Source organism: Martes martes (genome assembly GCF_963455335.1).
Source record: "Martes martes genome assembly, chromosome: 13".
NCBI classification, from domain to species: domain Eukaryota; kingdom Metazoa; phylum Chordata; class Mammalia; order Carnivora; family Mustelidae; genus Martes; species Martes martes.
Genome location: NC_137901.1, coordinates 25,208,081 through 25,230,054, shown reverse-complemented (window position 1 = coordinate 25,230,054; position 21,974 = coordinate 25,208,081). Strand labels below are relative to the sequence as shown.

General features: G+C 56.6%; 1 protein-coding gene across 5 annotated transcripts in view; it reads left to right on the top strand.

Moving 5' to 3' along the window:
* The window catches only part of CTIF (cap binding complex dependent translation initiation factor), a 279,914-nt gene extending 261,083 nt beyond the window's left edge, over positions 1-18,831 (top strand). For all 5 annotated transcript variants that reach the window (XM_080821450.1, XM_080821446.1, XM_080821448.1 and 2 more), the window contains exons 11-12: positions 16,124-16,177; positions 17,873-18,831. In XM_080821450.1, the coding sequence (XP_080677576.1) occupies positions 16,124-16,177; positions 17,873-18,088 (270 nt within the window). In that variant the 3' untranslated portion in view covers positions 18,089-18,831. The remainder of the gene's footprint in view (positions 1-16,123; positions 16,178-17,872) is intronic.
* The last annotated feature ends 3,143 nt before the right edge of the window (positions 18,832-21,974 follow it).

Genomic DNA, 21,974 nt, shown 5'->3' with positions numbered 1-21,974 from the left:
ACAAGAAGCCTGGGGGGGTTCTCCAAGGTTCCAGCTCTCAGTCAGGCCTCTGGTAGCGCGAACTTACCCCGTGCAAAAATTCACCAAACGGCAGACTTAGGATGTGTGCACCTTTCTGCCCGAGTGGTACTTCGAAAGTTTTCTCCCAAAAAGGTTCCACCGAGAAAAGTAGAAATACAATATAAAATCACCCCCTCGGGGATCTTTCTGTATCACGTTGGACTGACATCAGCACATCGCTTGAAGAAAGAGTACTTTATGTGTAAACACAAATGGGAGCGTCGGGTGTTAAAATCACCCAAAGGCCAGATTTAAGTACCTTTCTTTTGGTCCCGAACTGCTCATCTGAGTTGGCGTAACATAACTTTTGCTTTCTTTAATTCTCTCACGGGGCCCCACGGGTCTGCCCTGGTCTGGACCTGCCGTGGTCTGGCCTGTTTGGGGTGGCCTGTCCACGAGGGCAGTGGCTCTGGCTTAGCCCACCCCTGCTTGTGGAGGGCTGCCTGTCCCATCCCCGCCCTTCCCGCCGGCTTCCCTCGGACGGGCTTCTTCACTCCGCCACATCCCATGCTTCTTCCCGCTCTCTGGTGGTTTCTTCTCAGCAAACCACCAAACCCTCCTGAGGAGCGAAAAACCTTCCCCTGACCCCACACTCCCCTCTGGGAACTGCCCCATTTCCCTCTGCCCTGTGGAGCCAGAGGTTTTGGAAGAAACGGTCTCCCCACGTGTGTCTCTCTGGATTGTTTCTGCCCCCTCAGGCCAACAGCGAGGTCCGTGTTGAAATCCCCTCATTGCCGAGTTCAGAGGCCGGCTCAGTCCTCGGCGCCACCAGCAGCTGCTGGTGACATATAAGCTCATTAGGTAACTATGTTCTCACAAAACTTTATTGATCGATGCCGAAAGTTGAATTCCGTGTAATTTTTACATGTCAGGTGTATGTTTTTCCCAAAGTTTAATGTAGGAGCCTTTGCTCTGAGACCATGTTCACTTTTAAGGCCTTCTCCAAAACTGCATTTGGTGTCCTCTTAACCAGAGGCCTGGATAAGTCGATTTACCAAAGGACAGGTGACCATAGCTGGTGGTAAGCCAGGAAACGGGGTCCCTGGTGCAGGTCCCAAAGCCTGTGTCGGTCACAGGCAGCTTCCCAGGGTAGCCACAGCCCCCCAGCTTGACCTGCACCAACTAGATCCGCATCTGTAGGCCTGAATACATCCACCTGACGCTTCCCTCCTGCCCCCCTCAGACCCCCCTCAAACTCAGAGCATCCTAATGGAACCCGTCTCCTCCCAGAGGGTGCCACCATCCTGCAGCCTGTGACAACAAAAAGCCTGAGGCCATCCCTGACTCTCACCACCACCCTCCACCCCATGAATCCGCGGGGTCTGTGGGCAGCAGCTCTTCCCTGATCCCCAGCTCTGGCCACCACATTTCTGCCTGTCCACAGCTCGTGGAGGCCAAGGTGCCCTTTCACCTGAATGAGCCCGCCGGCCTTCCAACAGGGCTCCCCTCCTCTCTCCGTACTCCTCCAGGCTCCCAGGATTCTTGAGGGTGTCCTTTCTCATTGCCTGGAATGTTCTTTCTGCTCCTTCTCCTGGCCCCACTCTTTCCCTAGCCCGACCTTAAAGAGTCTGCTCAGAGCTCTCTCCCTAGGACTTCGCTGAGCTCCTCTCCCCACACAGGGGAAGACAGTCCTTCCCACCACCCACCCACCCCCCCAGCACCCCAGTTCTGGGTCCCATGCCTCCCACTTGGTAAGACAACAGCCAGGGATGGAGCACACGCGCTGTGTGCAAGGTACTTTTCTAATATGCGTCCCAGATGATCTCATTTAACCCTACCCCCACTTTCCAGAGGAGGAAACTGAGGCACAGAGAAGTTAACTGTGCAGCCTTGGGGCGGGGGGTGATCAGAACACAGGCAGCCTGCCTTATGCCTTACAGCCTCGGTTCCCATCACTGATCTGCTGGTGCGACGTCTGTCTTCGCTACTCTACCAGTAGACCCATGAGGGTAGGACTCATGCCTCCTGACGAAGGAATGAGTGGATGAATGAAACACTTGTCCCTTCAGACTCCCTGGAGGAGGGGCAGGACCTGCCTTGCTCTGGGCCCATGCTGCTGGGTGGGCTTCATGCCAGGGAACAGAGGGGCCCTTCCGAGTGGCTTGGCTCCAACCAGCAGCGCTTTCCTTCGAATCCAATCTGTAGGGATGCTGGGCACGAGGTCCTGTGTGAGGAAAAGCTAGTCCTGGTAGACCCTAGACTAGACCTAGAACTAGTAAGAACCAATAGTTGCCCCCAGGCTATGAACAGCGAAGCTTCCGGTTGTGGAGGTTAGAGGAGGAGGTCAGGGAAAGCTTCTTGGAGGAGGAAGGTCTTGTGATCAGTCTCCAGGGGTCCAGTAAGTGGAGCCAAGGTGGGGTTTGGGGTTTGCTCCTCACCGTCCCCGCACATAAGAACAAGACACATTGACAGGCCTGTGAATAGATGGCGTTGGCTGGCCTAGAGGTCTGTGAAGACAAGGAGAGTGGGGCAGGGCCACAGGGATGGGCATGGCCCGGGCGGAGTGTCTGAGCCTCCAATAAGCCCTTTACCCCATTCCAGCCCCCTCAGGTGAACCGGTTAAGTGCACAAAGAATACAGAATACTGATGCGCATGCGTACTCCTCCAAAAAGATCATCTCAACTTCGAAAGAGTTGCCCCATTATTACAGTTTATATTCTGCTAAGGGTAAGGCTCCAAAGCCAAACAAACTTCCAGGTGCCAATTAAATACTCTTATCTCCAGCCTTAGACTTGGCAGAGAGTCCTTAGCAAATCCTTTCTGCCGTCCCCAGGCAGCCCCAGGCCCTTTTCTCAGCCCAGGCCTGTCTGTCCCTCTATCGGGTGGCTGCCGCTCTGAGTACAAATGCTAATTATGCCTTTAGCACAGCCCTATTATTCTCTGCTTAAGTCTGTCCCAGGCCCAGCTGTCCCTGCCCGGTTGGTGCTTGGTTACCGCCTTGCACCCAAACCCACCACAGAACCAGCTAAGCTTCCTCACCCGGGGACAGACCTCCAGCCCAGCCCCTGTGATGTGGCCTCAGACTCCTCCCTCCACCCCCACGCCGGAAGACTGGCACCTCTGTCTGGTAACCAGGCTCCAGCGGGCATGTCTTCTTAAATACCACACGCCAAGATTATCACACTGAAGAGGACATGTGTTCTGCAAAAGTTTCTTCAGAATTTCCATGCTTGGTAGCAGAGGGGGCCAGTGTGGCCCTTCAGCTCCTTGAGCCCCCTGGCTGGTTACCTGTGCCCTCCCCCACTCACATACCCTGTACAGTTTGAGATGGGTGGACGGGACGCCTGGTTGACTCGGCATACTGTGAGTGTCTCCCGAGGCTCAAGGGAAGGTGGGCCGCTGGCAAGGCCCTTCAGAGAACCACGTGCCACAGAGAACAGTGGGGAGGGTGCGGGGGGGCGGGGAAGGGTAGGGGGCAGAGAGCTGCAGCAGCCCCTGCATTCTGCACACAGACACCTTTCCTCTGAAGCTGGGGGGTCCCCCTCCTCGAGAGCCCCCTGGGGCTGCAGAAACCAGCAGAGAATCCCGTGACCTCCCACCACCCCTTCTTCCTCGTTGCCTGTCTTGAGCTGGCTTCAGGGAAGGCAAGACCTTGCACTGCCAGGAGGGGGTCCCATCTTCCCCGACCTGCCCACCAGCTTCAGTGCTGAGACTCGGGAGAAGGCAGGAAGGCGGCAGGGGGTGAGGGGAGGCCTCACTCAGGGCCTCGGGCGGCTGGACAGTGGCTCGGCCGCCGGGAAAGCTGACCCAGAGGAGGAAGGGACTGTTTCGCAAGCAAGGCCGGGCACTCGGAGCTGGCGCATCAGCCCCTGGCATGCGGCTAGGCCTGTCAGGAAATCAAGGAGGCGCTCTGTCTGCTTTCCAGCAGGCGCCACTTCTCTCTTTCCACTGCTTTGCTCAGTTCACAGCACTGGCTCCAGGGCCAGGCGGGCGGGCGGGCCAGGCATCCTCTGCCGCAGGCCTGGTGCCCGGGGAGCGCCTGCGCCTGCCTCGGCTAGCCTCATCACGAGGGTACCGGGCCCGGGCCACGCAGCCACATGGAGAAGGCCACCGGTGGCTATCTCGGGTGGGAAGGCAGGGTGACTCTCGGGGAAGGATTCCAGACTGTTTCCTTCTCGGTTGAGCTCCAACGCCCTTATCTCCTTTCCTGCCAGGCGGGGACTCCTCAGGAGTCACACACAAAAGAAAACCCCACCCAAGACACACAACCCCCCACATACTTGAAGAGGGAGGACTGGCCTCCCGTGCCGATGTAAGCTACCTGGTTGTCGGTCCGGGAAGCAGTCCATGGGCATTGCCCTGATGTTAAAATAGTATAGATTTGGTCCAGAAAAGTAGGGGGAGCAGATGAAGACCAGCAACCACTAAACAGAGCCATCTTGGTGGCCACTCTGAGAGCTCTTGGAACTGTCCATCGATGGAGAAGTTTCTTGGAGGGAAAACAGTGGGGGAGGGGGTGGCAGAGGGCAAGGGCAAGGACAAGGTTCTGAGGCGGTTGAGATGAAGGTGGGGTCCGTCACAGGACAGAAGAGAATACGGAATGGGAAGCATGAGTAAGAGTCAGCGTGCATGGCACGAGCCCTCCCTTGAGTGTCTGGCAGGCCTGAGTACCGCTCTCATTTCCTAGAATACGGGAATGACGGTTGGGATATGGGAATAGAGAAAACTGAGCCCTGAGCTAGCCACTGGACGCCCGGTTTACAAGGCTCGCTGCTGTGAGGACTAAGATAGAGAGCCTGGCTTTGCAACTCCTAACTCCTTCCCAGGCCTGCTGGCCCACTCAGAAGAGCAGCGGACCCTGGGACTTTCAGACTTGACATTGGGCTGTGCTTCCTAGAGGCAGGGGGCTGGCCTAGTTGACCCCTCAGGGTCTCATTCCAGCCCAGCTTGCTGGCCGCTGATTCTACCAGCAAGTTGCTATGGGAACTCTAACTTTGAATTTCCTGGCTCTGGGGCTGTGAAAATCACAACCTGAACCTTCCGTTGATGTGGGTTTCTCGATTAATTTCCTGTTTGATTGTTTACTTTAGAGAGCGGAAAATGCCTTTGCAGGCAGCTAGTTCCCTCCACCAAGACGCTTATCACACCCCCCCCCACCCCCAGCAAGCCACCAAGGTCAAGTCCAGGCCTCAGGTGGGTGGAGGTGGGGGGTGGGGGCTGGAGCCAAGGGGCCAGGGGGAGGTGAAGCTAAGAGCAGATGGCTCTCTCCTTGTGCCTGCCGGGGGTCCAGCCTGGTGGGCACCAGGAAAGATCTGTGAGTTCAGAGAAGGGGCTGCAGGAAGGGCATCAGCCCACCGCCCCAAGGCCCAGGCCTGCCCCCCACCCCCCGCCAGCCCAAACCCCTCCTCCTGTCTCTGGGAGCCGTTTTGTGCTGAGTCAGACACAAAACGCAGCCATTCTTTCAGAGGGGTAGGGTACCGTGGAGGGGGTGAAGGTCCCAGGTGCCACCTGACACCCAGTGCCTCCAGGCCAGGCATTCTTGGCCAAGTTCCCCTGGGGAAGCTTCCAGAATAACTGCTTTTCCATCTGCCTGTCCTCCAACGGCTCTCCCCAGGGCCCCCATGCTCCAGCAGAGAGCAGCGGACAGGGCGTCCATTGTCATAACTCCGTCTTGTTCCCAGCTCTGTCCTTGGGGAGCAGCTAGTGCTGGCAGGCTCAGGTGAGGCCCCCCAGCAGGTGTCGCGATCCCCCGCAATGACGGCCACCTTGCTGGGAGCAGGACCCTTTGTCACCATCAGAGCCCTTCTCCGCACCCTGCTGGCTGAACCCCTCAGAGCCGGGCAGGAGCACTCCCTCACTCACTTGATAAATAGGGGTGCTGAGCACAAGGAAGGGAAGCAGAAGAGGCTGGAGGTCAGCCAGTAATCTGGGGGGGTGCCCAACCCATCAGCACCCCTTCCCTTGTCTAGGTGACTGTGTAACGTACCATCCACATCAGGGCCCTTTGGGGAGCAAAAGGGACACTTACTACTCACTTTGGGATGCCAAGTGAAAACCAGAACCGTCTGAGACACACCCCACTTTTTGCTGACTGCACCCCACCAGACTCGTTTGTGTGTGCCTTACTGGTGGGACTATGGTTATATCATTTGACTACGGGTGAGACCTGGCTTCAAATCCTGGTTTTCCATTACCTGTGGGCTCTTGGGAAGTCACCCCACTCGCCATGCCTCAGTTTCCGGAGCTGTAAGTGACGATCGCTAGCTCAGATAAACTAGTAAAAGGATAAAACAGATCTTAAAGCGTACACACAGTGCAGGGCTTCGCCTCGAGAGCAGGCATTCCAAAAAGGTAAGCCAGGTGATGCCTGAGGCCCCGGAAGGCATTGATCGGTCCTCAGGAGACCCCTTCTGGAAAGGTAAAACCTCAGAACTGCCTCAGGCATTTTCCAGTCATCCTTTAGGAGAGAGATCCATGGATGTCCGGGAAGTGAACGCAAAAGGAGCCACAGAGAGGACACGCAAGTCTTCTAGAAGAGAAAAGAGGGGACACTAAAGTAGAAGCTGGATGTTGTTGACAGCAGCCATGGCCAATGTGCCTGTGGTTTTGAACCCGACCCAGGGTCCTGGGAACTTACGGGCTGCAAGGACTCTGTGAGCAGAACTCGCGTCCTGAGTGGGCCACTGGCCAGGGCTTGGCTCCCAAGAGGAGCCACTGGAGCCGTGGCCCCATCCTCTGGCTCCAGTGTCTGCAGGATTCAGTGTCTGCTCTGAGCCCCAGATTACGTTTCCACCCCCTGGGGCCAGTTGTGGGATGGAGCATTCCCCCATGTGACATTTGCTGTGGCTACTTTGTAGGAGGCGGTTTGCAAGCTCTGCAGGAAGGAGGCTAATTATTCCCTCCAGGGCGCCTGCTCCGCAGTTCGGGTGCCTGCCCGCCTTAGTGAGGAGGGCTGACAGCCAGACCACAGGGCGCAAGCTTGGACTCAAGTCCAGGTCAGAACCATGAATTTCCTTGACATCTGATCATAGGCGCCATACCAGGGCTCCTCATTAGGCTAGTGGAAGAGTGATATTTGGGGCAAATCCCCCTCTCCTGGGGATGGCTGAAATGCAGGCCAGCACAGAGCACTGATAATAAGTGGGGAATGTAGAACGGCACTGATTTCGTAGTTGTCCTGACAGGCTGGGCCACGTGAGCATCCACACGTACATGCGCCTCTGTCTACAGCCAGCCTCGCCCCTCCTGTCCATTTCAGAGGGTATGGAGCCATATCACTTCCCTTACTGAAGGCGAAGCTCTGCGCTTGGGTCCTCCTCGCCTCCAATGAGCCCCTCTCCTGCATTCCACCTGCCTCTCCCACCGTGACAACCACTCCCTTGACCCTGGCATGGGATCCTGCCCTTTTTCTCTTCTGTAGGCAAGTTCAAAAAGAGAAAGAAAAGAGAGAGGGGGTGGAAGGAGGGAGGAAGAAAGGAAGGGAGGGAGTGGAGGAATGGGGAGAGAGAGAAAAAAGAATGGAAACCCACAAAGAAAAAGAAAGAAATGGTGTACTCTTGTTGTCTGTACTTCCGGCCTCCCTCTCCAATCCTACGTGATCCAGCCTTCTGTCCGTCCCTGCCCCTGCTCTGAAGTCATCATGGCAAAGGTCGCCCTGATCACCAGATCCAGGGGGCCCTGGTCATTGTTCATCTTACCTGGCCTCTCTCAAGCATTTGACACTGCTGACCTTGTACTTCTTAGAGCTTTCTTGGCTTCCATGGCATCACTTCCTCCCATTCCTCTTAGCTCTCTGACTGTCCTCATTCTCCTTTGGGAGTTCCTCCTCCTTCCCCACCCTTTCCAGGTTTGGAGCCCTTCCTCTCTTCTCATCTTGGTCTTCCCCCAGCTCATCCCACTAACACCTATGGCCTTGACCTGGTACTGATGATCATGGATCGCCAGTCTCCCATGAGTCATCTTCCCCAATCATCCCCAGAACTATGAACTCGATATTTCTGGTGCTGAACTCTTTCACATCCCCCCAAACCAACTCCACATGCCTTCCTATGATCATTGATGGCACCCCCATTCATCCAGTTGGGCAAACCCCAAACCTGGGGATTATCTAGCTTCTACATTATCCTTCTCCTCACCTTCTCTTCTGCCTCCTAAACATATGTCCTCCCCTTTCTCCTGCCTCGATTGAAGGCAGTGCAGTTTCTCACGGCAACCTCCTCACTGTCCACTCACCTGCAGCCCCCCACCACTCTACCAGCTCTGGTCTGTTCACCACACTGTGCTAGAAGGGATCCTTCCAAAATGCACTCCCCAGTTTAAAATCTCCTGGTGGCTTTCCCATCCTTTAGGATAAAATCAAAACACAGTATCATGGCAGCCAGAGCCCTTCAGGTTGTGGCCCTTGCCTTCTTTGTCATCATGTTCTCTCCCCATCCACACACCCCCAGCACTATATATGTTAGCATCTTGAAATACTTGTTATTCACCAGTGCACTCTGCTAGTTCAGACTTTTTTTTTTTTTTTTGCTTTTGTGCGTATGCCATATGCTGCTTCTTACACCATATGCCTGGCAGGTTCTCCATCATCATTCCATCCCCTGCTTCAACCCCATATACCTAGCACAATCTCTTGATTTCCCCCTACTTGAGGGCAGGGGGTCTTATTCTTCTTGTTATCCCTGTAATTATGCAATGTTTAACACATAGTAGGTGTTCCATGATTGTTGTTGAAAGGATATCTAGGTAGAACCATGGATGGATTGATGGATAGATGGATAGATGGATGGATGGATGGTTGGATGGATGGATGGATGGATGGATGGATGGGTAGGTAGGTGGGTGGGTAGATAGATGGATGCAAGAATGGGTGGGTAGATGGAAGGTTGGATACATGTGTGGGTAGGTAGAAGAATGGATGGATGGATGGATAAATGGATGTGTTGGTAGATGGAGATTGCAAAGTTGGGTGAACAGATGCACTAATGAGTTGGTGGGTAAGTAAATGGGTGTGCGGACAGGTACAGTGGACAAAGGTGTGCATGGATGGTTTGATGATTGCCAATGCAAACAAATATGTAAAATTCATTCAGTTTTGTGAAGGCCCAGGTTGATTCTTGTCGCTGGTCAACCAAATTAAGAATGATGAGCTCCAGCCACCAAAATAAGCATTAGCAAATGCGAGAGAAATTAAAATAATTCTCCAAGAAAAAGGGTGCTGATCCAGGACTCTTGAACACCTTCTAGTTCTTCTCAGTCTTGCTGCTCGGTTTGTGCCACTCGACTACCGGGCCTCAGTTTCTCTGTTAAGTAGAGATAACAATGCCGTGGCCCCTCCCTGTCTCCACAGTGTCACGAGGGTAAATGGGATGGCACATAAAGAGTGTGCCAAGATCTTCAGGGAAAATATGTGTTTATAAAGGAACAGATTTAATAACAGTAATCACACCTTCCGTTTAGATCAAGCTTTGCTCTTCTCAAAGCTCCTTCACAGACTGATCTCAGTTGAGTCTCAAAACAATGCAAGGCAGGTATTGGCCCCATTGTCAGGCAAGGAAAGTGAGGTGCAGAGAGATGACGTGACATGCCCCGGGGGACTCTTAGTGAGTAGCAGGTCTTCTGACTCTGGGCCCGTTGCTCAATTTTGATGACAGCCTTTTTCGGGTAGGTTATCTCCTTTCCTGTCTTCCTGAAGAGACCCAGACATAATAGACCCTCTCGGGGATGAGTCAGGGTCGCTATCGAGAGCATCAATTCCTGTGCCGTCCTCCAGACCTAGCCGTACGTGTCAGTCCGGGGCCGGCAGAGGAGCTGGAGGGAGGGGCCGGGACTCAAACCTGAGGCTGCTCCTGAGAGGCAGGTAGTCACGCGCAGCTCCCCACCCCAGTCACCGGTCCAGACCCCCTGCCTGTGTTACAGCCATCTGCTCTCTCCACCGGCAACGTCTGTGGCCAGCACTGTGGCTCCCATGCCCCTGCAGACCTCTCCCCTCCCCACCCCCGCTCCTGGCTCCTCTCTCTGGCCTTCCGTGACGTCCTCCACTCATCCAGCCACATCCCTGGCCCTTCCCTAGGCCCAGCTGAGCCAGCCATCAGAGCTCTGTGAACTTATTTGCCAGAAAACAGGCACATCAAGCACATCGCTTGCTCTCTGAAACCTTGCTGCGCTCTCCAGTTGCCATTCCCAGACCCCCTCGGCTCCCCGCAAAGCAGAGAGGCCCCCCACAGACAGGGTCAGAGCTGGACTTTTGCTATGGCTGCATAAGGCTTCGAGGGTTTGTTCTACAGGGTGGAAACGCTGCCGTGTGCTGTCGGTGAGCTGAGGGGATCGGGGTGGGCGGGCCAGTCCGCCTCAAGCAGGCACTCACTCTTCGAGGGAAAGGCAAGCCGTGGCTGACCATCTATGGTGCTCGCTCCCCTCCCACGAAGGGAGGCCACCCCCCGGGTCCTCCCGTCAGCACCCCCTTTCCCTTCCCATGGGGCGGCATCCCCAGCAACCAGCCAGCTTACATCCTGGCTCGCCTTAGGCAGCCTGCCCGTGCGCTGGGGAACTTCCCCCACTCCCGGGGACCCCAGGGAGCTCCCACCAGGCCGCCTGTCTCCCTCGTTGCTGTCTGGCCTCCCCCATCCTGACTTCGAGCACCTTGGCCGCTCCCCCAGGGAGGATATGATGGGTGTGCCCACAACAAGTCTCCGGCAGAGACAATAGGACAGGAATGCATTAGCTTCCGAACAAACACTGTGTGGGCTCGCACAATTGCCTTGGATTCTCATCCAAGAAACACATTTCGGTGTTCGAGGGCGCGGGTGGCTTGCCTGCCCCAGCCCGCCCACACCCCTCTCTCTGCCAGAGACTTTGATGAGAGGGCTGCTCCTCCCACCCACTCCAGGGCCCGCAAACCCCCAGGTGGGGCAACCCTGCCCCCCCAAACCCCCTTCCCTCCCACCACCACCCCCACCCCTCCCCTGCATCTAATGTCTAGTGTCTTCCCAAACGACAGCAGCAGTGGGGAGAGAGAGTCCTGCCCAGGCAGAGCAGGACCTGCCCACCCCACAAGGGCCCACCCCCGGCCAAGACTTACTTTAACAAGTTCATTATGGTGGAAAAGTATACAGAACGCACCACCGATCGTTTTAGCCATGTTCTAGCCAGTTCGGCAACATTCGGGACACTCACAATGCGTCACCATCACCACCATCCGTCTCCAGGACATTTTGTCATCCCAAACAGAAACTCTGTCCCCATCAAACCTTGACTCCCCAGTCCCCTGTCCTGGCTGCCCCTGGCAACCACCATCCTACTTTTGGTCCCTATGAATTTGACTATTCTGACTATAGACGTGGAATAAAAAAAAAAAAAAAAAAAAAAGTGGTATCTTATAGGATTTGTTCTTTTGTGACTGCTTCATTTCACCCAGAGTAGTGTCCTCAGGGCTCATCCGTGTGGTAGCAGGTGTCAGCCCGGGCTTCCAGTGGAAGGCTGAAGAACATTCCATGGTGTGCTTGGACCACAGTAGTTCATGCCTCCCTCTCTCCACTGACGAGTTGCTTCCACCTCTTGCCAGTTGTGAAATGGGTAGACAAGGAGTCGTTTGAGTTCCCCTTACTTTTTGAGACTTGTCTTGGAGTTAAAAAAAAGAAAGAAAGAAAAGCAAAAAAAAAATAAAATAAAATAAGCGTTGTCTCCTGAAGATTCCAAGTGGCGCATACATAAACAAGAGAGCTGGCTGCCCCCCTCCACCTACCAGCAGGGATTTGTTTATCCAAACCTGAGCTGTCCCTTGGGGAAAAAGCAGAGTCCTGAAGAAACAGAACACAGGACAGGTGAGTCTGGCCAAGATGGAAAAGAGTGGAAAGATCCCGCACTTGGGACACTGCCTGCAAACGACAGGGAGGGACAGAGTCTTGGGGAGCCGATGATCACCCAGGGGTGTGGGAACCTCTAGGAGGGGCAGTGGAAGGGGTCTTGGGAGGGAGCGCCTGTGGAGTTGGTCAGGGATCCTGGGTGCAGAGGTCAGCCTCTTATTACGGCACAAATAGCAGCAGGGTGTGACTTCCGGGGAGGCTGAGGAGGATGTTCTCCAAAGCCCCTTCCACTCTAGGGCTCTGAGACTCTGCTCTCCAACGCTGGTCCTAAGAGGCCAGGACAGCTTTTGCAGGGAGAGAAGGAAGTGGTCTGTGGCCTCCCTGCAGATTCCCTCCGCATCCCTGCACCCAGCAGCTCTGAAGGAAAAGTGTAATGACCCACTCCAGTCCTCCCCCACTTCCCTGAGAAAACCCAGCAGGCCATGCAAGAGGGCCTATCGCACGATGTGATTGTTGGCTTAGCACGGACTTTCCCAAACAACCCAGTGCAAGATAAGGCTGGAGGAGAGGCCTGGGCTTGGGAGCCCGCCCACAGCTCTGCCTGAATGCCCAGGCGAGCCACCCTGGCCCTCCAGAGCACCCCACCCTGTGTCTGTCCCCTGCCCTGCCAGCCAGGAGCCAGGGCCTCCAGGGAGGGAACCCCAAATTCCAGGGGAGTTTGGACACACAGAGGAGAAGAAGGGATTGGAAGGGAAGTAGTCCAGTCATAAGGATGTGGGGAAGAAAGGGAAGGAACAGAAAGAGACGGCAGTCTGTAGTTCCCAGCTCCGTCAGGGAGCAGAGGGCAGGCCAGGCCTGGGGCGTTAGAGGGAATGGGAAGAAGGGGGCACTTGCTCACCAGGGCTGAGGGCTTGGCTGGCTTTGCAGTGCTGTCAGTGGCTCAGGGGGGTCACTTAGAAAGGGAAACAGTCACCTTCCAGAACATCTAGTACTTGTCGGGTCCTAACTCCTACCAGTATTCCCATAAGCTTACCTAACTTGTCCCTAGAGCCCCAAAGGAGCTAATCTAGGACAGAACATGATCCCAGGGTCATTTCAGTCATTTCAACTTACCACGACAAGCCCCCTTGAGCACCTACTCTGTATCAGCCGATGTAGAGGCGTCCTGAGTGGACCCCGTTCTTCCCACGAGCTGCCGGCTCTGCCTCTCCTCCCCCACCCGCTGCCAGTATGTGCTCCGTCTCTAAGAGTTCCCTTTCCTCCAGATCCTCCCCTTTCTTGTGATTCCTACGGATTTTTAAGGATTCCCCCACCCCTTATTGGGCAGCTACAGAAAACCTATTAGGGAACAAAGTTATATTCAGAAGGAAATTCTAGCCAAACTTACAGGGTTTTCCTACAATAGATCAGTCCCTATCTCCCCTGCAAAGTAAACAGGGCTACACCCACTCCCCACGCAGACCCCATCCTAGATGGCCACAGGCCCCTCCCAGTTTGGGCCCCAGCCCCTCCCCGAGCAGGCTGGGTTGGGTGCAGACCACATGCCTTAGGTAGGCCTGCTGCAAGGTGAATCACCTGCCCCAGCTTTCTCCAGAACCTGGTTCTTGGTCTTGACTCTGGCCTCCTGGGTCCTCTAAATGAAGGAGTCCCTTCCCCATGGCCTCCCAGAGAGGTCCACCAGGCACCAGCTTGATGTAAGCCTCCCCTGGCTCTCCTTGGGGTTCTGCGGCTCCGGGAGCCAAGAAAACTCCAGAAGCAGACCCTGGTGTAGCAGGGGAGGGACAGCCAAGCAGCAGGGCACTCACTAAGCCAGTATATCGTCATTCTTTAATCAGTCCCCTTGCTGCATTCACTGTAATGACCATGCAGCGAAAACCTTGTATCCACGTCGTGGTGCATGTCCGGGTCCGTGGGTAGGACACATTCCTCGAAGTGGGACAAAACAGAGGCCCTGTCCTGGTGGAGCTTGCGTTCTGCCGGGGGAGACAGACAGCCGACGAACAAGGAGACCATGTGTCAGGGGCGAGCGATACAACAGCAAGAAGTAAGCCAGGAGGAGAGTGGGGCTGGGGGGTTTCACCAGCCGGGGAGTCAGGACTGTGTCAGTGAGTAGAACAAGCCCCCCAGTGGCCTCAACACCTGTCACTTTGTGTTGGTGGCACCATTTCCTCCCCTGGAAAGGGAAAGCAAAAGGGAAGGGAAGGGAAGGGAAGGAGGCCTGGGCTCTGCGAGCGCCTCCCGCCGGTACAGCCAGCACCGACCCGTCTGCCCCTGGCCTCCATGCCCCGCACACCCACGGGGCACGCAGCAAAGCTCCCCCTAAGTCTTCAGCCCTCCGGAGGTGAATGCTCTGGCTGTTGCTGGGAGGGGCCCCGGGCTGGGTGGACGGACACAACCGGACAGGAGAAGGGAAGAGGTGAGTGCGGCAGACACACAGAGTCGGGTTTCAAGCTAGCAGCAGGAACAGTCCCCAGCACGTCACACCGGGTCAAAAACCCTGATTCCAGTTCTTGTTCAGGGAATGAGGACACGCACCCTAAAAGTGCCTTCCTCTTGTGCTCTCCTCACTCTCCACCCTTCCTTTAAAACTAACCAACCAACCAACCAGCCAAAAGACCTGCATGATTAGTATCTGGGAACGTTAAGTGAGTCCCTCCTGTTGCCAGGAGCTAGCCCAGGTGTTGAAGGTGGCGAACAGGAACACAGCACCGTCCCAGCTGTCAGGAAGCGGGCGGTTGGTTCCCCCTGGAAAAATGTCTTTTCCCTCTTGTGGAATGCCGAGCGGGTGGACAAGCTGGGGAGTGAGAAGGAGGAAGGAGCACCAGGGCCTGGAGGAGGGATCCAGAGCCTTCAAGGAAAGCTGTGGGCCTTGAAGGGTGGGCGAGTGTGGGGAGTTGCCTCACAGGGAAGAGTCATCCGTGGCAGATAATCCAAACGCGGGGTCCTCCCGTGGATGTGAGGATCAGTGTGGCGGGGAATGGCGGTGGGCGCGTACGTAGGGGTTTGCCGGAAGAATCTCCAGTCAGCCAAGGGGCTAGAGGGAGAGGTGGTCGGCGGGGTTTGTGGAGAACAAGACTACAGCTTCTCTGAAGCTGTGAGCTGTGCCTTGAGAAGGTTCCTACTGAGAATTAGGAAAAAGGAATTTTATGAGAAACCAGAAAATAGCAAATATTGGTGAAGATATGGAAAAATCAGAACTCTCCGACATTGCTGGGGGGAAATGCAAAATAGCGCCCCCACTGTAATTTGCCTGGTCCCCAGAAAGCGCGGCGAGACCCAGCAATTCCACTCGGAGGTGAGGACCCTCTGAGACCTGAAGACAGGTGCTCAAGCAAAAACCTGTACACGCGCGATCCCAGCAGCATTATCCGTGAGAGCCAAAAAAGGGGGAACAGCCCATGTGTCTGTCAGCTGATGACAGCTGATGAACGTATCAACAGAATGTGGTCTCTCCGTACAATGGAATATTATCCAGCCATAAAAAGGGACATCGGACTGGTCCTTGCTACCACACAGGCAATCTTCTAGAAAGTTCTGTTCATGGAAGAAGTCAGTCCCCAAGGACCGCATACTGTATGATGCATTTATGTGAACTATCTATCCATAAGAGACAAATCCACAGAGACAGAGATCAGGGGCTTGGTGGGGGGCTGAGGAGTTAGGTAATGCTAATGGTTGCAGAACATTTTGAATACATCAAAGGTCACTTGGCCAAAAAATGGCCAGTTGGATGTTGTGTGAATTAGAGCTCAGTTGAGAGAGAGAAGGAATGAGATGAGGCAGAAGGGGCCCGGACAGGGGCATGGCCAGTCTTAGCAACGGAGCAGCCTGGCCACGGCCTTGGTCAGGAAGCAATTCCAGCCTCTGGGTAAGTCAGCACAGCCGTGATTTTACAAAAGAGCACTGGGATTTCTGGAAGGCCTCCTCTAGCCAGGGCTCAGGAGGGCCTGAGGCCATGGCTGAGCCCCCTTCACCCGTCTGAAAGTCTTTACACTAATTGTATGGCTCTGAAGACTTTTGCTGACCACTCGCTACGGCCATCGGTCCCAGCCTATTTGCCGCGTTCAGACCTGCCTGCAGCCTTGCTCTGCCGTGGCCTCTCATTGTGGCCTTCTTGCCTGGCCTGGGTGCCACCGTGGTCCTCCAGCTGCTCGAGTCCTGCTAGAGAAATCGAGAAATCGCTGTGTTCCTGCCGCCCTCTGACCCTCGTGGGCTCTCTCCCCGTCCTCCCCCTCTGACATGTCTGTTCCAGGCCGCATCAGGGCTGGGGCAGGGAAGGGGCTGCCCTCTCAGTAGTGTTCTCTGCCTCTCTCTTCCACAGCTCTTGCAATCTCAGGATGTGAAGGAAGACGCCGTCCTGTGCTGCTCCATGGAGGTAAGCACCTCTGACCTCACACCTTCCAGTTGGGGGCGGTGGAGGGTCACCAGAGGTACCCGCCAGTCCCAGGCAGGGGTGTGTAGACGGGGCTGGTGGGGAGTGGTTTCCCAAGCCAATGTGGATGCAGGATTATCAACCCCAAAGCAGAGTAAATGTGGATGGGGTCACCAGCCCCCCACTAGCTAGAGGAAGAGATGCCTGACTCTCTAGAGAGAAGGACCAAGGGCTGACATTGTGCCCTGTCCTTCTGTCCCCAAGACCACCTTTTCCTTGCACCAGGCCCGCCACATAAATGACTTCAGGGATTCCAGGTGACCCCCACCCTCAAATATCTCCATTGGCTTTTGTGGTGCCGGGCTTGGAGAAGACGCTTGAGGCCTGAGGCCCCGTGTTGACACCCTCTGCTTCAAAGCACCCCCCCGCACGGGTCGCCACCCCTGCTCCCAAAGTGTGGCCACTATGCATTGAACAACTCTTCCTCTGGGCTCTTCCTCAGGGGCAAACTTTGCTCTGGGAGACCAGCCCAGTCACTGAGGATGGAGTGCCATGAGGACAGGTGCTTCCAGCCTGAGCGCCCAGGGCCCGTCAGGACCGTGTGAGCACAGCTCTCAGGCAGCTTCTGCCCGGCCTCCAAGGCCTCTCCCAATGCTCTCAGCGGCCAGAGGGGCTGGGAGTCTGGACGACAGCCTCAGGTCCATGGGATGGTCACTGTTCATTTGTGGGGCTCCATCTGGGTACTGTACATGGGACTAGGTGAAAGGGTAATAGGGGAGAAGAGAGCCCAGTCCCTATCCTCAGCTTCCACTCCGGCTGGGGATGGATAACACAGGGGAGAGAAGAAATACAGGTACAGAGCCTGCATCCCTGAGGAGTCAGAGGAGAGAGATCAAGGTGGTCCGGGAAGGTCGAGGAGAACTTTTTGAAGAAGGCAGAGCCTTGAAAAATGGGTGGGGCGAGGTGGGGCTGGGCAGAGAAGGAGACTGAGATACCTCGGAGACACTCGCAGGGGCTGCTGCCCAAGGGTGGGTGATCCAGACCACTGGGACCCCTTCTTCCCCGCAGAGGCTTTTCAGCATCACAGGGGCCTCTCTTGAGGGCAGGCCCTCTGGCTGGCCTTCTGCCCCCGTTCATATTTCGTGTCACAAGTGTGGGCAGAGGTCAGTGCTGGGGTGGGGAGGTGGGATTAGGGTCAGGAGAGAAATAGGAGACCTCATCCCTGCTCTCAGGTTCCGTGCAGAGATGTGCAGGTGATAATGACTAAGCTCGTTTCTAGAAAGACATCCCTGCAAGTGGAAATTAACACGGTGCAGTCTGATAGCCTTTGAGGGGAGCAGGTCAGCCATTGAGGGTCTGGGCAAGGGTCAGGGAAGGCTTCCTGTAGGAGGAGAGCTCTTGGGTAACGACAAAAGTGGCGTGGTCCCGGTGAGGGCTCTTTTCAGCCCTGGGCAGCGGGCAATAACCTAATCCCGCTGCTTCTTGCAGCAGGTTGGTGCGTAAATGTGGGCTTTCACAGTTGACTCCTTCTGCCCTCCCACCTCCCTGTCCTCCCTGTGGCACAGATGCCTGGCCTGCACCTTCCAGAGACAATCCAGTTTTTTCCTGTCCCTGCCCCCAGCCCTCCTAACCAGGGTGGCTCAGGGGGCCATTCCAGGGGCCCGAGTCCCGTCCTAACCCCCACTCCCCTGCCCGCAGCTGCAGAGCACAGGCCGGCTGCTGGAGGAGCAGCTGCCTGAGATGATGACCGAGCTCCTGGCCAGCGCTCGCGACAAGATGCTCTGCCCCTCAGAGTCGATGCTGACCCGGTCGCTGCTTCTGGAGGTCATCGAGCTCCATGCCAACAGCTGGAACCCTCTGACGCCCCCCATCACGCAGTACTACAACAGAACCATCCAGAAACTGACAGCCTGACAGCCAGGGGGCCTGGCGGGCGGCCCGCGGGCAGCTGGGGCCCTGGTACCCAGGGCCAGATGGACAGGCGGGAGGACAGGGGTGGCCCTGGCGGGAGAAAGAAGTGGGGAGGGAAGCAGGCAAAGCCGGTGGCCAGGCTGGAGCCAGACAGGGAAGGAGGAGTGCCCCTCATCCGAGCCCCCCCAGCCCCACGCATGCGGCAGCTCACACCAATAAGGGAAGCATGTTTCTTTCTCATGGTGGCCCCGGTCGCCCCTCCCCACTCCGGCTCCTCCCCGCCCCCTCCCGCCAGCCGCGACCCCTGCAGGGCTTTGTGCGAGGGGTTTCATCTCCGTGACTCCTCCAAGGGCCTGGCAGCGCCGCACGCCAGGGTACCGCTTGGGTCAGAAAGGACCTCAGAAGGCTGAAAAAGTGGGTCGGAGACGGGCTTGCATTGTTCCTGCTGTCAGCCGCAGTCGCCAACTGGCAGCAGGCGACGTAGAGCAGATGTCCGGGAGGACAAAGGCAGGCACGGTCCCCACCAGCCGCCTGTAATTGACGGCCTTTGTCCGCCACGGTCAGGCTGGGGGTCGGAGGCTTCTCCTCTAACCTTCGCGCTGCACCCTCCCCACTTCCAGGTCCTCCTCCGGGTGGCCCCCAAGCCTCAGGCCCAGGGGGTGGGGCGCAGGGAGGGGAGCGGGAATGTGCAGGTCTACTCATACTCTGGTGTTTTATTGTTTTATTTTCAAAAGTCAGCTGCTTTGAAGTCTCCTCTCTCAATGAAAAGAGTCCGAGATGTGATCACACAGTCAGCACCACGAGGACCCCCCTGATCAGTGGAAGGATCAAACCCAGCCCCCTCTGGAAGGATTCTAGCCACAGATAGCTTGCCAGTAGCCAATTAGGGTAATTGGAAACTTCTGCCCCAGCGGGGGTCCCGCTGGAACCCTGTGCTCCGCTCAGCAGCCCTTGGCTTCCAGGACCTCTGTTCTCTTCTTCCAGCCGTGCTCTGTCAAAGGTCTGACACTGTCGCAGGCGCCAGGAGTGCTTTAAACCCCGTCCTGGCTTGGGGGCGGTGGGGGGCGCCTTGTGGTGAATGGGGCACAGAAGGAGGGGGCAAATTAAAACCAAAACGCTAGTTATGTTGCCCATGCCGCACACAGGTCTCGTCCCAGGCTTAGCAGAGGGAAAGTGGCTGTGAGGGGCTGCCCGGCTCCCCCAGACTTGGATTGGAGCTTAGCTCAATGGGCTGTTGTTGCTGGCCTAGCCTTATCACAGGCAGGATCCAGAAGCCGAGGGCCCCTACAGCCAAGGCCTCTACGCTCCAGGAGGGCTCTGGACACTGCAGCCGCTGGGCTGGGGTGGGGGAACAGGGCCTTCCTTGAGGCACGAGTAGAACAGGGAGGTGAGCAGGTGGGACCTCCGGACACATCTTTCCAGGCTGGGAACAAGACTGGGGTTTCTTGGAAGGGCCAGGTCCTAGGGAGAGCCCCTTCTCTGCTGGAGGAGGATGCGGGTCAGGCTCTCGGAGGCTGGCTTTGGGGTCATCACAGGCATCTGCCCAGCCCCAGCTCTGGGGTCTGGAGCCCAGGCTTTGATAAACCCCCGTAAAACACCACCCCAGAGCCCAGCAGCTTCTGGGCTCCCTGGGTGCCTGGAGGGCCTTGGTTTCCTGGTCCACTCAGGCTGGCCAGGGGGTGAGGGCTGGAGATTTTCCTTTGTGGACTTTGCTTCTGGGAGAGCGGGCAGGGTGAGGCAGGGGTGGGGAGCAGGACCCCAGTACTCCTTCTCCCCCACCCCCGAGCTGCAACCCATCTTCCAGCCCCGGGATGGGAGTCTATGTTGGTCCCAAGGCAGAGTGTGTTGGGGACATGTGTGGGGGACACAGGTTTACCTGGAACTGGTCTGTAGCCTCCGCCCCGGCCTTCTTTGCCTCCTCCCCTCCTCAAGCTTCTCCTCACTGCCTTTCCTCCTCAGCGGGCACCTTCAGCCCAGCCTGGGGAGGGACACCAGGGGCCCCACGAGAGGCCCTGAGGGAAGAGCTAGACTGAGGTTCCAGGGCTCAGAGAAGGCACCAGGGACCTCGGGGTCGGGAGGAGGCAGGCAGCCTTGGCTGGGCACGGACCTGCACCCAGGCAACCCTCAGAGAGCTGCATCTGGGCTGTAATGGGCCTGGCTCCCGTGGTGTGCGAGTGCAAGGCGTGCATGTGTTGTGTGTGTGCGTGTGTGTGTGCACGCGTGCGTGTGTGTGTGTGTGTGTGTATGCACGTGCACGCATCTGCTGAGAACGAAGCAGGGCCCCAGAGTAAGGGAGTGACCCAGGGGACCAGGGTCTCCTGCCCCTTCCGTGGAGCAGAAAGCGAGCACGCAGGGGCCGATGTCCCCTGCAAAGCCCGGACCCGTGGCATGGTGGGCGCCGTGAGCCTCCTGCCCCTTCCTCCTAACGCCCCTTCCTCCTAATGGCCTCCGTGGTGGTCTTGCCTCAGGACCACCCCTCCTTGACTGTTAGGACCAGAGTATGAAGAAGTAAGATATAAATATGTATACATATATAAATATATTTTTAATTACGTGTCGTGTCACGGTGGCTCCAGACATACGGTCTGCCTAGTTTATCCCGTTGCTTGAAAGTGCTTCCCGGCCAATCCAAATAACAATGTATGCTGTTTTTCTAAATGCAGGTTGCTGCTACTCTTTGGGACATGGAAGGAAAATGTTTAAAAAAAAAATTTTTTTTTTTCTAAGGAAATAACAGTATAGCGCAAAATCTGTGACTCTGAGGCTGCCTCCCAAGAGAGACTCCTCAAACAGGACCCGGGGGGCAGCAGTGGGTGCCCCACAGAGCCCTAGCCCCTCCCCAGGCCAGACCCTCCCCCCCCCCCCCCCCCCCGCTGAGTGAGGAAGGCCATATCCAAGTTGACCTCTGAATGTATTTGACGGGAGGCGAAACTGGATATTGCATTTCTAGGGCTTGCGTTGTTCTCCCCACTCGCCCCGCGGCTTTCTTGGCGCAGCGAAGAGGCGAAGTCTGGCCATCTGATGTTGATCCTGTCTCGGTCTGTCCCCCCACCTCCCCCCACCAGTCCAGACCAGATCGTCCTTGCTTTCCTCTGAGGCGGCCAGCCCGCTCACCACAGCCCTGCTCCCCTCGACCTCGTGGCTTTGCCTGAGTGCTGGGACCGCAGCCGCAAGAAGGCTCCTAACCTCCCCCGGAGAAGGTGGGCAGCCCCGCCATCGTCCGCTGGGAATGTGCACCCCAAACCCAGTTTTGTCTGTGGGTCCTTCCTCAATCAGTCTGTAAACCTTCGAGGTTTAGGGATCGCCCTGTCCATCTGTGTAAATGTAAATGTTGGCCGAGTTGGTATTTATTCTAATTTTTATTTTATTTTATTTTCTCTGAGGGATGGGGGAGGGTGTGGGAAATGTACCACTGATCACGCCCTGGGCAGCTGCAGGGGTGGGGACCCCGCCAGCCCGGCCGCCTCGAGAAGCAGCCCCAGGGGGCCGCCCCAGACGCCACGTTCCAGTGTCTTATCTGGCATCAGAACCCGGCCGGCGTTCCTCGTGCGACAGACTCTCAGGGCCTGCCCACGGAGCCCTGTGCCCCAGCGGCTGGAGCTCTGTGGGCACCTCTGCCCGGGCCTTTGAGGACGCGGATGGCGAGGAAGACACGCTCCCGTGCTTGGGACACTGGCGTACAAGGGCTGCCCACCTCGCCTGAGCCAGCCGGGAGCCTGGCGACGGGACCTACCTCCCTGGAGAAGGGGCCTGGGGCTTCCCGCCAAAGCCGCAGCAGAATGCTCCTCACGCGACCACGTTCCCTCCCTCCTCTGTCCCGCTTTCCAGCTGAACCCAAACTACAAGTGGGTTTAAAAAATAAACACCGAAAACCAAAAATGCCCTGAAT